General features: G+C 30.5%; 1 protein-coding gene across 7 annotated transcripts in view; it reads right to left on the bottom strand.

The window, feature by feature from the left end:
• Nucleotides 1-10,815: 10,815 nt before the first annotated feature.
• Nucleotides 10,816-15,655, bottom strand: part of LOC111678983 (translational regulator orb2-like) — a 58,325-nt gene continuing 53,485 nt past the window's right edge. For 6 of the 7 annotated variants that reach the window (XM_046952343.1, XM_046952340.1, XM_023440458.2 and 3 more), the window contains 10 exons: nt 15,409-15,655; nt 15,234-15,352; nt 15,038-15,173; nt 14,875-14,967; nt 14,643-14,798; nt 12,429-12,500; nt 12,082-12,270; nt 11,570-12,021; nt 11,283-11,495; nt 10,816-11,208 (listed from right to left, as the gene is read on the bottom strand). In XM_046952343.1, coding sequence (XP_046808299.1) covers nt 11,019-11,208; nt 11,283-11,495; nt 11,570-12,021; nt 12,082-12,270; nt 12,429-12,500; nt 14,643-14,798; nt 14,875-14,967; nt 15,038-15,173; nt 15,234-15,352; nt 15,409-15,655 — 1,867 coding nt within the window. In that variant the 3' untranslated portion in view covers nt 10,816-11,018. The remainder of the gene's footprint in view (nt 11,209-11,282; nt 11,496-11,569; nt 12,022-12,081; nt 12,271-12,428; nt 12,501-14,642; nt 14,799-14,874; nt 14,968-15,037; nt 15,174-15,233; nt 15,353-15,408) is intronic. The other variant, XM_046952342.1, reaches the window with a different exon arrangement.

The raw sequence follows: 15,655 nt of genomic DNA, 5'->3' as shown, positions 1-15,655 counted from the left end.
CAATTTTATTCTTATATTTTTATAAAAACAAACAAATTTTCTTTATTGTTTTTAAACCTAAAAATTCTTTAATTTTCGTTAAGTTTTATTTCTTATTTTTATTCATTACTAAGTTTTAGTAAATATTTTATATATTATTTTTTTTGTTATTCTTTTATATCTTTTGCTAAAACGCTCGTTTTGTATTATAACAATTTTCCACTCTCAACATCACAAGTTTTATATAATTTTTTTATATATATAATTAAATTTATATTTTTACTTTTTTAATTTTAATTAATTTTTAATGTAAAAAAAACGAAATGAATATAAAAACTAAAAACCATTTATCAGAACATCCCTGCAAGATATTTGAATTCTAGTTTAGTTTGTTAAAATGAAGAAAAAAATCTTAATTACAAAATTTATTGTTAAATTTCTTTATAATTTTTTTTTTATTAATTTTTAAGTTGTTTTACTTTTTGATGAATTAAATTTGCAACAAATTAATACGAATATGTTTTGAATAGTTTGTAATATATTTAAAATTGAAATAAAATGTAAAATTTTTTTATTGCATTTTATCTTTTAAAGAAAAAGCATATCAGTTTTAAAAAATGTATAAATTTTAAAAATGAAAAATTTAGTTAATAAATTAATTGATTAGTTAATAAAACCCTAAAATAAAATGGTTTTTGTTATTTAAATTATAAGATATTAAAATATTTTCAAATTTTCACTAGACTATTGACTGCAGTACAGAGTAGAGGCAATGCTGTAGACATAACTATAGTCCAGACTATTGGTTAGACAATAGTCTAGACTCTTAGCTAGAGTAGAGTCTAGGCAAGACTATAAGCTTTATATAGTCTTGCCTAGACCAAAAATTAAAGTAGACTAATTGCCAGACTGTATACATGGATGGTCCGGTCCATATACGAGCACTTTGCTCAAGTTCTTGAGATATCTTATCTCTTACAATTGCTGCTCCTTTGCTTAACTTCCGAGATGTAAAACATTAGATGGGACCTGTTAAGCCGGCAACAAAACCTAGAGACGTATCCGGTAGACCGAAGTACGAATCCTTCAAATATTCTGGTCCCCCCGGGGGCATGTTACCTTGGCGAGAGATCCGCATTGGTGTTATTGCAATCCCGGGGTATAAAGAGGTGCCCAATACCTCTGGTCTGACTGAAAAATTGGTTGTTTCAGTCTACTGTTTGGCTTAGTCCTTGCATAGATTGGCAGATGTCAGACAGAGGCTCACGTTAATACTCTCGACAGTCTGTCGTAATTTTGGTATGAACAGAGTTTAATCAGAACCCTTCCGTCTATCCATCCCGTATCATATACGACACTAACTCATTTCCAACGCTTAGTTCCAGAGTCAATCCTCTGTGGGGTATCTGTTGTCTTTGGCAACATCAACAAACTTATCTCGAAATATTGACTTTACTTTACATCAGTCCTTTAACCTTCAACTTAGTCTTCCCGCGAATTTGGTTTTAAGCCACAGGATCCAAAAGGAACCTCAACCAACTGATTAGCCAGGACGTAGTCCTGGAACCAGAATATGTGGTTCTCTGGTTAGACCACATGTCAAATCATACCAAGGACAAGCCGAGGAGTGAAGTGACATCGCCCCGGATTGCAATACACCAATATAGGATCTATCATCTAGGAAACATGGAACGGGAGGTATGTATTTCAGATTATAGAATAGACTATAGTCCAGAATATATGTAGATTATAGTCCACACTATAGACTTAACTATAAGTCACAATACCAGCTGACTACAGCGCTGACTTTTTACTATACTATTGTCCAAACTACTGAATAGATTGCAGTCCACATAATAGTCAACAGTCCAGTATATAAGATGTAGAATAGTCAATAGTGTTGTAGCAACATGGGAATCTTTGTCGATAGTCAAGCAGCACTTCTCTCACTAAAGTCTTATGCTAACGTTTCCCTATTAGTTAGACAATGCAAAAAGGATCTGTCAAGGCTGTGTCCCCTGGCTGACATTACCGTTATTTGGGTTCCTGCGCATAGGGACTTCTGTGGTAATAAACAGGCAGACGAGACTCCCAGAACGGGATCTGCTCTTCGCATTTCGAACGATGTTTCATCAGATTATTTCCTCAAAAGGTTGAAAATAGGTGAAATAACCTAAATACATGTAAAGGAACCAAGTTATTGTGGCCCTCCTTCAATGGGAAACGCACAAGACACCTTATAAACCGATGTAGGCAGGATATATCGAGACTGATAGCAGTAATAACAGCATACTGGCTAATAGACATGCAAGTCTGCTTGGACTCAATTTCAATGGTCACTGTCGCAAAGACGATCAAAAGGAAGAAAAGGTATTCCATCTCCTCAGTGAATGAATGCATTTCTCTGACCGTAAAGAGAAACCGCTTTCTTGTCAATTACTTTATATCTTACCTTGGTGAGATACCTGAGTCTATGCTTAATGATATCCTCTCACAGCTATAGGCTGGATATAATACTATAAATACTACATCTGACGAGTGGATTGGTCCGGTCAAAACGGAGACTCTTCGATTCTACTTTACAAAACGCGTGCAATGAACTATCGCGTTAACCATCCCCATAGTTTAATCTAATGTATAGTCTATAGTTTAGTTTAAGGACTAGTCTAATCTGTAGTCGATAGTCTAGTTTCTTCTAGTTCTTTTAAACATAAAAAGTACTTATTTACAAATAAGTACTATTTTTGAGTTTAAATTTTCATTGCCTGGTCCACACTCTAAAGTAATCTCTAGTCCATAATTTGGACCTGTAGCCCAGATTATAGACTTGACTATAATACTGTCTATTGATTTGAGTCCAGCGTGTAAACTAGACTCATTCAGATTATATATTATTAGATTAGAATTCAGGCTATAAACAAGAGTTTAGACTACAGTCAAGACTGAAGCCCAGGCTATAGCCTATACTATACTATAAACTAAATTATAGTCCAGACTATTGAATAGACCAGATTCCGGACTATATACTAAACTGTAGTCCATACTATTGACAAAACTACTGTTCAATTCACAATCGTTGTATTGGTTTCAAAAATGTAATTTGAAAAATGTTTACGATATACAACGCTACAACGATACGAAATCGATTGTGAATTAGACATAATATATTATGTGACCATTATAATTTGCAGAGCTTTTTATTAATTATATTTTATTCAATATTAACTTTAAACTATTTCATTTTTTCTTTCAATTTCAAATCTAAACAAACTAAATCTTCAAATTCATTTCAACATCTCCAATGAAATCCATTTTCTATCCTCCATAAATACTTTCACTTCTTTTTGCCATAAATATAACCACCATTTGCATCATAGATTGTATCAATAACATCTACTCTAGGTTTGGGTCTGTACTGATTAATCAAGGCGAAATTTAAATTGGGATAATAGCCACCAACAGAACTAGTAAGACCTCCTAACAAACCATTGGAATATTGTGGATAATAACCACCACTATTATACGGTGGATAATTTTGTTGTATTTGCTGATAGTAAGATGGATAGTGTGTGTGTATAAACCTCTGAGTGCCTATAGCTGGCAAATATTCACGACTAACAATGCCTTCTCCGGAGGCCCAGGAGATGAGGGAAAGGCTAGCAGCCATAAGAAATAATAGAGAAAAATGCTGTAAAGAATTTAAATTTTATAAGAAATTTTTATTTAGTTTACATTAATATCGAAAACTTACCATTTTTGTTGTTTGAATATTCCCAAAGCAGTGCTGTTGAGTTAAAAATAATTTCAGTTTATATACTAAAATCAAAGTTTGTTTTCTTTAAAGATGTTTCTTTTAAAATGTTTATCTTTTTAAAATTTGCATTTGACAGGAAATCAATTAGATAACAAATGGAAAAGTATTAATTTTTAAAATAAGTTAAGTCAAGCAAGTTACGAAAATGCATGAATTAATTTAATTATAATAGAAAGTAAAATATTAATATAAACAATATAAAACTTTAAGAATTCTATAGTCAGGATTTAAGTATGGACAGTTTAGACTACAGGCTAAACAATGGACCAAACTATAGATTAAACTAAACTCCAAACTATAGACTTTTTTTCCTCACTATAGAATAATATTATGCAATGACTATAGAGTAGAATAGATAGTAATTGGAACTAATATATGGTCTCAATTATGTATTTGACTATTGTAGATTATGGATTAGACTATGAATTAGACAATAGTTCAGACTTAAGACAAGACTATTATATAGACTTTAGACTAGATTATGATCTATACTTTTCTAAAGCTAATATTATATACTATAGCTCAGAATATAGACAGAACCATTGTTTAGAATATAGACTATACTATAGTCTAGAGTCTAGACTATACATTATGGATTAGACAATATGCTAAACTATATATTATATTGTAGGCCAGACAATAGACTAAAGTATGAAATAGACTTTAGATTATACTATAGTAAATATTCCAGGTTATGGACTATACTTATATTTAAACTATAGTAAAGGCTATAGACTTGACTAAAAACTCAACTATAGTCCAGACTATAGTTCGAACTTTAATCCATACAATAATTTAGGCAAAAAATTTGACTATAGTCTAGACCATAGACTAGATTGTGCTATTGTCTATAAAATGTATTTAACTGTAATCCAAACTATCGACTGTATTCCAAACTATAGACTAGAGAATAGTCTAGACTTAAGATTACATTGTGTGCTATATTCTAGACTATAGACATGACTAAAGACTAAACTATGGACTGAACATTAGTCCAGACTGTAGTCTTGAACATAGTTTAGACTATAAATAGAACCTTATTGTGGACTATAAACAATAGTTCAGACTACAGATTAGACTATAGCCCAGACTTAAGACTAGATTATATTCCAGACTGGCTACGGTCTAATATACTCTAGTTTACTCTAGTTTAGACTATAGATTTAATGAAATAAATCTTTGAGCAGACTATAAACTAGATCTTAGTCCAGACTATAGACTAGGTTATATATATATAGGCTTTAGACCAGCCGGAGTATAAACTAAGCTAAATTCAAACGCAGTCTAAGTTATAGATATAGCTAAAGATTTGGGTATAGATCTGACTAAGGACTAAACTATAGTCCAGACTAGACTGTAGTATAGAATTGACTGTAGATTGATTTTAATCAAGACTTGAGACAAAACAATAGTCCAGATTATAAAATAGACTTCTGACTAGACTATAATCTAGACTATGGACTAGATTCTAATCCAGATTATAGAACAGACTATAGACTAGACCCGATTATAGACTATTTGTAGTCCAATCTAAAAGCTAATTAAACTAGAGACTAGATAGTAGACCAGATTATAAAACATAGTCCAGAACATTAACTTAATAATTACATATATCTTCGAGCAGAATATAAACTAGATCTTAGTCTAGACTATAAACTAGGCAATATATATAGCGCAGGTTTTAGACCAACCAGAGTATAAACTAGACTAGATTTCAGACTTTAAGCTAAATTAAAACGCAAACTATAGACTGCCCAATACTCCAGATTATGGATTTACCTAAAGATTTGGACTAAGGACAAGACTGTAGTCCAGACTATAAACTATGACTCAACCCAACTATTGACTTAACTATATGTAGTCCAGACTATAAGCTAATTAGTAGTTTAAACTATAGACTAAACAGTAGACCAGATTATAAAACTTAGTCCAGAACATAAACTTAATAATTAAATAAATCTTCGAGCTAATTACAAACAAGATCTTAGTCCAGAAAAAGATTATAAAATAGAATTCTCAATAGTCAACTATAGTATAAACTAGATTTCTATTTAAATTAAAACGCAAACTATAGACTGCCCAATAGTACAGATTATAAACTAAGCTAAAGATTTGATTATAGAATTGACTTCTGACTAGTCTATTATCTAGACTATGGGATTCTAGTTCAAATTATAGAACATACTATAGACTAGACCCGACTATTGACTACACTATATGTAGTCCAGATTATAAGCTAATTAGTAGTTTAAACTATAGACTAGATAGAAGACCAGATTGTTAGCCATAGTAAAGACTTGATTCTAGTTCAGATTACTGAAAAGACTACGATCTAAACCCGACTATTGACTACATTATATATAGTTCAGACTATAAGCTAATTAGTAGTTAAAACTATAAACAAAGTAGTAGACCAGTCCATATCATATACTATAGTCTATTAGTATTTAGATTCTAGTTGGCATTTAGTTTTTTTTCAGACTAAACTGTATTAATCGAATGATTAATGTTCATTTGTTATATTAAACTGTATTTTTGCAAGAAACATTAAAAGCTACACTGAAAAAATCCATGCGAAAAATTTCGTACATTGTACGAATCGTTCGTTGTTTCGCACCACGAAATTCTTTCGTAATATATACGAAATTGTACGAAATATTTTAGTATAATGCAAAAATTAATTTACATATATTGAAAAAAAGGGAATTTTGAATAAATAAATTTTCTAATTTTAGTTCAAAATTATTATTCTTCACACGAATTTTCAATTTTTTTTTATGAAAATAATTCGAGAATAATATTATACTTTTTCTTAAATTTTATAAAAATATTGTAGTTTTATTTAATCATAATATAATTAATATCATTATGTTTAATTTCGCTAAAAGAAAAAAATATAACGAAAGGTTTTCGTACTTTCGTAAAAATAGAAAAGGGTTTTATTAAATAACATTTCGTATTATACACGAAATTTTTGTAAATATTACGAAAATAGAAGTTACGAAATTTTTTTTCGTAAAGTTGAGCATGGATTATTTTCAGTGTATAAATTAAAACACAACTTTTCGCACTTGTTTTTTGCAGAGCATTTCTATAATAATATTTTATTTAATAATAATAACATAAAACTATTACACATTTTATTACAAATCTAAGCAAACTATATAGTTCTTAAAATTCATATAATCTTTCCATTAAAATCTTTTTTCTTTTTGCCATCAATAAAAAACTTTACTTCTTTTTGCCATAAATATAACCAATATCTGCATCATAAACCGATTCAATAACATCTACTCTTGGTTTAGGTCTATTAACTGTACCAAAATTTAAATTATTATTATAATAACCACCTCCTAAACCCAAAGACGAGCCCAGACCCAAAGACTGACCCAGACCCAAAGAACTGGTTAGACCTCCCAACAAACCATTGGAATATTGTGGATAATAACCACCATTAACACCATACGATGGATAATATTGTTGATGATGTTGTTGCTGATAGTAAGATGGATAGTGATGTTGTATAAATCTTTGAGTGCCCACAGCTGGTAAATATTCGCGAGTAACAATGCTACCGCCAGAAGTCCAGGAGATTAAAGAAAGGCTGAAAGCCATAAGAAATAATTGGGAATAATGCTGTAAAAAATTTAATTAATTAACAATTTTTTTTTAATTTATTAATTTAAAAACTTGCCATGTTTGTTGAGTAAATATTTCCAAAGCTGTGCTGTTTTATTTGAAATAATTTCGGTTTATATACCAAATATATTTACGTTTTCTTTAGAGATGTTTGTTTATCTTTTAAAATTTGCATTTGACAGGAAATCAGATCGATACTAATTTAATAAAGGTTTAATTTTTAAATTAAGTTTAATAAAGCAAGTACGATAAAGTAAGTACAAATGTTATCAAAATTAAAAAACAAAACTCATTTTTATTTAATTAAATTAAAAAAGTTAATGACCACTTTAAAAATTTCTGAAATTTATAATGGATTTAAGTCTACAGTCCATACTTTGGCTATGAGCTATAGAAATAACTATAGCTAGACTAGACTGTGGTCTAAACTTAAGATTAGATGTAAACTCAACACTAAATTATAGTTTAGTTTATGAACTAGAATAAAAACTAGACAATACCTTAGATTATAGGCCAGACTGTAGAGTAAAAAATAGTACAAGCTATAGACTAGACTACTGTCCACAATTCAGACTAAAGTATAGTCCAGATTATTTATTAGGTTTTAGTTAGCTAGTTAGTTCGAAAGGAGGATGTACATATATGCATCAAATCCGAAAAAAATACACCTAGGACTCTATCGGGTCTGTTGTGCGGTCCTCAACCAGTGCCTCAGGTGGGAATCGAACCCACCACCTCCGGTCTACCAGACTAGAACACTAACCACTAACCTACCGCAGGTCACTATTAGGTTTTAATCTTAGCTAGATTTTATTTTAAAGGCTAGATAGTAGTAAAAACTGGAAAACAGTTCTGATTGGACAGACAGGCTACAGTTTAGATCGCAGTGTAGTCTAAAGTCTGAAATTCAATTCAAGCTCAATGTCTAGAGTCTAGTCTAAAGGCTAATAAATAGTTTTAAATCTTAATATCTCTATCTCAACCTACATTAACACTTTTCAAGTTTCTACCCATTGCAGCAGCGATAGGATTATCGTATTCAATACTTGAACTGTCAGTACGTTCAGCATCACTATCAAATATAACACAGCCCGTTACAGCACTTTCGCTTCATTAACACCTCTACGTGCTGCTTTATTGGCAACCAAAAATACACACCATAGTCCAAATAATAGACTCAATGATTATAGATCAAACTACGGTTTGATCTATAGAATAATCTAGTCTGATCTTAGTGAAGTTTAAAGTCTGGGATATAATGTAGCCTATGTTTAATCTGAACTTCAAGTCTATAGACCGGACTATGCATAGGAATAACCATGAATTAAAATGGTGCTGCTTTATTGGCAGTCAAAAGACTAGACTATAGTTCAGATTCAATGACAATTTATATAGTAAATCTATAGACTGCACTACAGTCTGCACTTAGTCTAGTCTAAAGTCTAGGATATAATGTAGTCTATAGTCTAGAACATAATCTAAAGGATAGATAGCCTAAAAAAGGCCTATTTATAGTCTAGACAATACTTTTATACATAATATGGCCTTTATTCGAGTTTATAGTCTGGACTTTGCATAGTAATAACCATCTCATGTTAGTTACAGCTATGGTCTAATCCTTTCTAGCGTTTAAAGTAAAAGACTATAAACGAGATTATATGCTAAACTTTACATTATATTCTAGACTTTATTCCAGACTATAGACTAAGAAATTAACCTATAGCTCAGTCAATAGACTAGGTTAGGTTAGGTGTTCAGGCTGCAAAGACGCACACTTGGGTCCTATTGGTCCCTTTGTGATACCTTTAACGATAATAGAAGATAAAAGAAAAAGAGTAGGAGTTTTAGGTTCGAGAAGAGGTAGGGAGTAGGTATAGAATAGTGAAGAATTGAGATAGAGATGGAAGAGAAAATAGAAGGGTCTATCCTTGTGGATGATCCTAAAACCAGCTACTGTGCCTGACGAAGGCATTAATATTATCCAGTCTTAACCTGGATAGTTCTGACAAATCATCGAATATTCGCTTCCCATTGACGGAGAAGATGTTCAATAGATTCCTCCTCTATATCCTGACAACTTTTACAGAAGTCGTTATGGGGAATACCAAGCCTTCTTGCATGGTTGTCCCGTGATGACAGCAACAAGGTTATTGATGTGAGGGCGATTTAGTTGCAGAAGATTTTAAAATCTTAATATATTTACCCTACCCTTCACAAACACTATGCGAATTTTGACCCATTGCACCAGCAATAGGACTATCGGATTCCATACTCGAATCGCCAGTGCATTCAGCATCAGTATCAAATATAAAACTGCCTGTTAAAGCATTTTATATTAGTTAGATAATAGACTCAATGACATTCTCAAGACACCTTTAATATCTTTCAAGCCTTTACTTTAATATGAAATCAAAAATACAATTATTTTTCTTAATTTTTTTTTTATTTAGTTTTTAAATAATCTTAAACAAGAATAAGTTGTTGTCTTAAAAATGATATCAATAGGAATACATTAAGTTTATTTCAATGAAGCCGCTGGCAAAAAAGGAAATAAAAAACAATTTTGAGTATAAAAAAAACTTTTAACATATATAAAATTAAAAAAATAAAACGTTATCACTAATATTGTTTAAAAGAAAATAAATTTATAAAAAAAACTTAAGACACCTTTTAAGTATTAGAAAGAATATGTTTATATGTATGTATGACTATAGACTAGACTATAGAATAGACTATAGACTAGACTATAGGCTAGACTATAGACTAGACTATAGACTAGACTATAGACTAGACTATAGACTAGACTATAGACTAGACTATAGACTAGACTATAGACTAGACTATAGACTAGACTATAGACTAGACTATAGACTAGACTATAGACTAGACTATAGACTAGACTATAGACAAGACTATAGACTAGACTATAGACTAGACTATAGACTAGACTATAGACTAGACTATAGACTAGACTATAGACTAGACTATAAAAGAATATGTTTATATGTATGTATGTACTTGGTATAAAAAAATTATAATAATATTAAATATAAATAAATTGATTTTCTATATATAAGATATAAAATAAAATGATATAGTTAATTATAATATTATAATTGTATAAAAAAATATATAGAAATATTGTTGTTGTTTTTTAAATTATATTAATAATTTATAGTTTTTTTTTAACTGTCTTTTCGGTTGTCTGCAATTTAAATATATAAATATATATGTATATGTATTAGTTAGTTAGTTAATTAGTTTAATACTTAAAAAGGGGGAATATATTTTAAGGAATAAAACTGTTAAAATAGTTTAACTATTTTTGTTTTGTTTAATATTATTTTTTTTTTCTTTCAATTTGGTTTTTAAAGAGTATTAGTTAGAAAAATATGTTAACAATTTCTTTTTTTTTTCTTTCTTTACTGATATTTTATAAAGAAATTTACATAAATTGTATAATAGTAATAATAATTATAATATTTAAAAAAAAAACTTATAGTAAATTTTCTCCTTAAAGAGACGGCAAACATATAGAATGTAATAAAACTACAATAAAAAAATATAAAACAAAATTGTTTAATTCTTATGATTCGGAAGCTGCAGATTTACCCAAAAACGGTACAGTTAAATCAACCATATTGGGATATACTAAATATTTATTAACAGCCTCGCATAGTTTACCCTCAATAACATTGGTAACAATGCTCCAATCAACAGATTTATCACCCACTGTAGGACGTGCTGTTAGCCAAAGACGTGGTGGAGCACGAAAACTACAAACAAAATAAGAAAATCTTATGTTTTATAGAGAAAAAAAAAAACAAAAAAACATTTCGTTTCAACTTACGCTAGCCATATTCTATCCGAGGGTGGTGGAGGTATATTTATTGTTACTCTTGAAACTAAACCTCTTAAATCTATGCCTAATGTTATGGTAGTACTCATATTTTCCATGGCTTTTTGTACAAAAGACAATTCCGTTGCAGATTGGAAAAAATTGGAAGTAGCAATGCGATCAACAAATTTAAATATACGTCTAGCATTACCCGGATTTGTGGCGCTGTAGAGCAAAAAAAAAGAAAACGTATTAACATATTTATACTTTTTTGAAATCCCTTCTAACTTCTAACTCACCCTTCACTAACACTATTCGGATTTTCACCCATTGTACCAGCAATAGGACTATCGGATTCTGTACTTGAACTGCCAGTACTTTCAGCATCACTATCAAATATAGCACTGCCTGTCAAAGCGCTTTCTATTAATAGTTCCGTTTCATTAACACCGCCACGTGCTGCTTTATTGGCAGCTAAAAGTTCATCTTTCAAAGAAGCTGCTATGTGCGAATTCGGTATGGTGGCATCTAGTTTTGTATCAACAAACAGAGGTGTACGCATTGGACGTTTAAGACGTAACAAATTCATTTTTGTCGTTACGGTTATATGACAATGACCCTCATATGTTACATCCATGTCAAGCCAAATGCCACGTTCATCTAGCATAGGTTGGGAGACACGATGTATTAGCGGAGGTGTTGTGCCTAGGTCAATATTTTTAATGACCACATCCTCCATGAAACTGGGAAGCTGTAAAAGATATGAATTTTTGTTAATATTTAAAGTCTTAATTTTAAAATTTTAACTTACCTTAATGGAATTCAATTTCTTTTGCAAAATATCCTGTATTTTATCTAAAATTTGCTCATTTTGTAAGGTGCTGTAGAGTAAGCGGCCTATTAAAACATTAGCCCATACCACACTGCCAGAAGGACCTAAGAATAACGACTGATCTATGCCCTTCCAAAGTTCATTTTCATGACGTGCAGTGCGTTTATTCTAAAATTAAAAACAAAGATTTGTTTAAATCATAATTTAAACATGGAATCGTAGGGAACTTGAAATCAAAATAATATTTTAAAATCACTTTAATTTCTTTTATTACTTCATGTTTATAATGATTAATTTAAACAAAATAATAAATAATAAAAACATACACTTTTCTTGTCTAGAGGATCATGAAAGATTTGTCCTTTGTAAACTGGAATCTTTGATTGTCTACAAGCTTTCTAAAAAAATAAAAAAAAAAAACAAAAAATAAAATAAAAATAATAAAAACAAACAAAAAAAATAATATAATATAAAAAAAATATAAATTAAAAACAAATATGAGATCTACATTCGGCTGAACCGAATCTGGTATACCCTTCACTATAGACTAGACTATAGACTAGACTATAGACTAGACTATAGACTAGACTATAGACTAGACTATAGACTAGACTATAGACTAGACTATATACTAGACTATAGACTAGACTATAGACTAGACTATAGACAAGACTATAGACTAGACTATAGACTAGACTAGACTATAGACTAGACTATAGACTAGACTATAGACTAGACTATAGACTATACTATAGACTAGACTATATACTAGACTATAGACTAGACTATAGACTAGACTATAGACCAGACTATCGACTAGACTATAGACTAGACTATAGACTAGACTATATACTAGACTATATACTAGACTATAGACTACACTATAGACTAGACTATAGACTAGACTATAGACTAGACTATAGACTAGACTATAGACTAGACTATAGACTAGACTATAGACTAGACTATAGACTAGACTATAGACTAGACTATAGACTAGACTATAGACTAGACTATAGACTAGACTATAGACTAGACTATAGACTAGACTATAGACTAGACTATAGACTAGACTATAGACTAGACTATAGACTAGACTATAGACTAGACTATAGACTAGACTATAGACTAGACTATAGACTAGACTATAGACTAGACTATAGACTAGACTATAGACTAGATTATAGACTAGACTATAGACTAGACTATAGACTAGACTATAGACTAGACTATAGACTAGACTATAGACTAGACTATAGACTAGACTATAGACTAGACTATAGACTAGACTATAGACTAGACTATAGACTAGACTATAGACTAGACTATAGACTAGACTATAGACTAGACTATAGACTAGACTATAGACTAGACTATAGACTAGACTATTGACTAGACTATAGACTAGACTATAGACTAGACTATAGACTAGACTATAGACTAGACTATAGACTAGACTATAGACTAGACTATAGACTAGACTATAGACTAGACTATAGACTAGACTATAGACTAGACTATAGACTAGACTATAGACTAGACTATAGACTAGACTATAGACTAGACTATAGACTAGACTATAGACTAGACTATAGACTAGACTATAGACTAGACTATAGACTAGACTATAGACTAGACTATAGACTAGACTATAGACTAGACTATAGACTAGACTATAGACTAGACTATAGACTAGACTATAGACTAGACTATAGACTAGACTATAGACTAGACTATAGACTAGACTATAGACTAGACTATAGACTAGACTATAGACTAGACTATAGACTAGACTATAGACTAGACTATAGACTAGACTATAGACTAGACTATAGACTAGATATAGACTAGACTATAGACTAGACTATAGACTAGACTATAGACTAGACTATAGACTAGACTATAGACTAGACTATAGACAAGACTATAGAGTAGACTATAGACTAGACAATATAGTAGACTATAGACAGACTATAGACTAGACTATTGAATAGACTATAGACTAGACTATAGACTATACTATAGAATACACTATAGATTATACTATAGACTATATTATAGAATACACTATAGATTATACTATAGACTATACTATAGATAAGACTATAGACTAGACTATAGAGTAGACCATTGACTAGACTATAGACTAGATTATAGACTAGATTATAGACTAGATTATAGACTAGACTATAGACAGGCTATAGACTAGACTATAGACTAGAGTATAGACTATTCTACAGACTAGAGTATAGACTAGTCGACAGACTAGACTATATGCCATATAGACCACAGAATAGTCTATAAATTAGACTAATTCATTGAGTAGACCATAGACTAGCCTAGTCTAGACTTAAAAAAAACGTTAAAAAAAAACTTTAACGATAATAAACTTATTAAATCACATGTTTTTAGTTGCTCAAATGTAATGAATGTACTTTCTAATAATTGTTTCTATAGAAAAAGTTTGATTCAATTTATTTTGCTTTTTAAAGGATTTTTTTCTATTTCGTTAAACACAACATTCATTCTCCTTAACATACCTGATATAAAGCCATAAATTTAATATAATTAGCATCATTTCTAGCAGCGCTGGCTAACATTAAAAGACCCTCAATGGTTTCAGCATCATCTGGCATAAATTCTATAGATTCGTCATCACGTTCCGTTTCCTCTTTTTCGGGAACAGCAGGAGATAGCTAAGGAATTTAAAAGAAAAGACATAACAAATAAAATTTAAATTACGAACAAAAAAATTTCTCCTTGAAAACTTACATCAACTAAATCTTCAAAATTAAGCGATGAGGTTGATTCTCTTTGTTGTTCAGACACTGAAGATTTACCGGAACCAGCTATGTTCTCTTTAGGCTGTTAAAAATATGGTCAAACATAAAAATAAAATGTACATAAAAAAATAATAAGATCTATCCATATTTACCTTAGGATTAGTTATTAATTGTGCCGCTTTAGTAGCAGCCGCTTGCAAGTCCTTAGAATTAATAAGCTTTACATTACTCAAATGTAAATCTTGATCATGGACATCACCACAGCTAGCGGCTACAAAACGTCTATACCTATAAGATTTAAAATATATATTAAATAAAACCAATTTAGCTTTTCAATATTTAATATACCAATCTTCCTTTTCTCTGGCACATCTGGCAAATAATAAAATACGAACTTCATCACCACATGGTACGGTTATATTATTTAAATCCTCATCTGGATTAACGTCATCTTGTAATTTCTGCAACTGTTAAGAATTACATTTTAAATTAAATATTTTTTCTTTTAAAATTTGCAACTTACATCTGCATTTAATATAGTGGCTCCGAAATCCATTTCTCCACCCGATTCTTGTGTCTGTGTTTCATTTTCATTTAATTTACCGCTACTATTTTCCGCTAATTCTTTTGTTTCCGACTTTTCTCGCTTATTACGATGTCGACTAAATCTACGTCTTAAAGGTTTGTTATCGATATCATCATCCTCAGCGCTAGGTGCCGTTTTAGTATCTTTTATTATTAGTTGTATGGGATATTTGCGATTGAAGTGC

The sequence above is a fragment of the Lucilia cuprina genome, chromosome 5 (assembly GCF_022045245.1).
Source record: "Lucilia cuprina isolate Lc7/37 chromosome 5, ASM2204524v1, whole genome shotgun sequence".
Lineage (NCBI taxonomy): Eukaryota > Metazoa > Arthropoda > Insecta > Diptera > Calliphoridae > Lucilia > Lucilia cuprina.
This window is presented reverse-complemented; position numbering and strand designations above follow the sequence as displayed.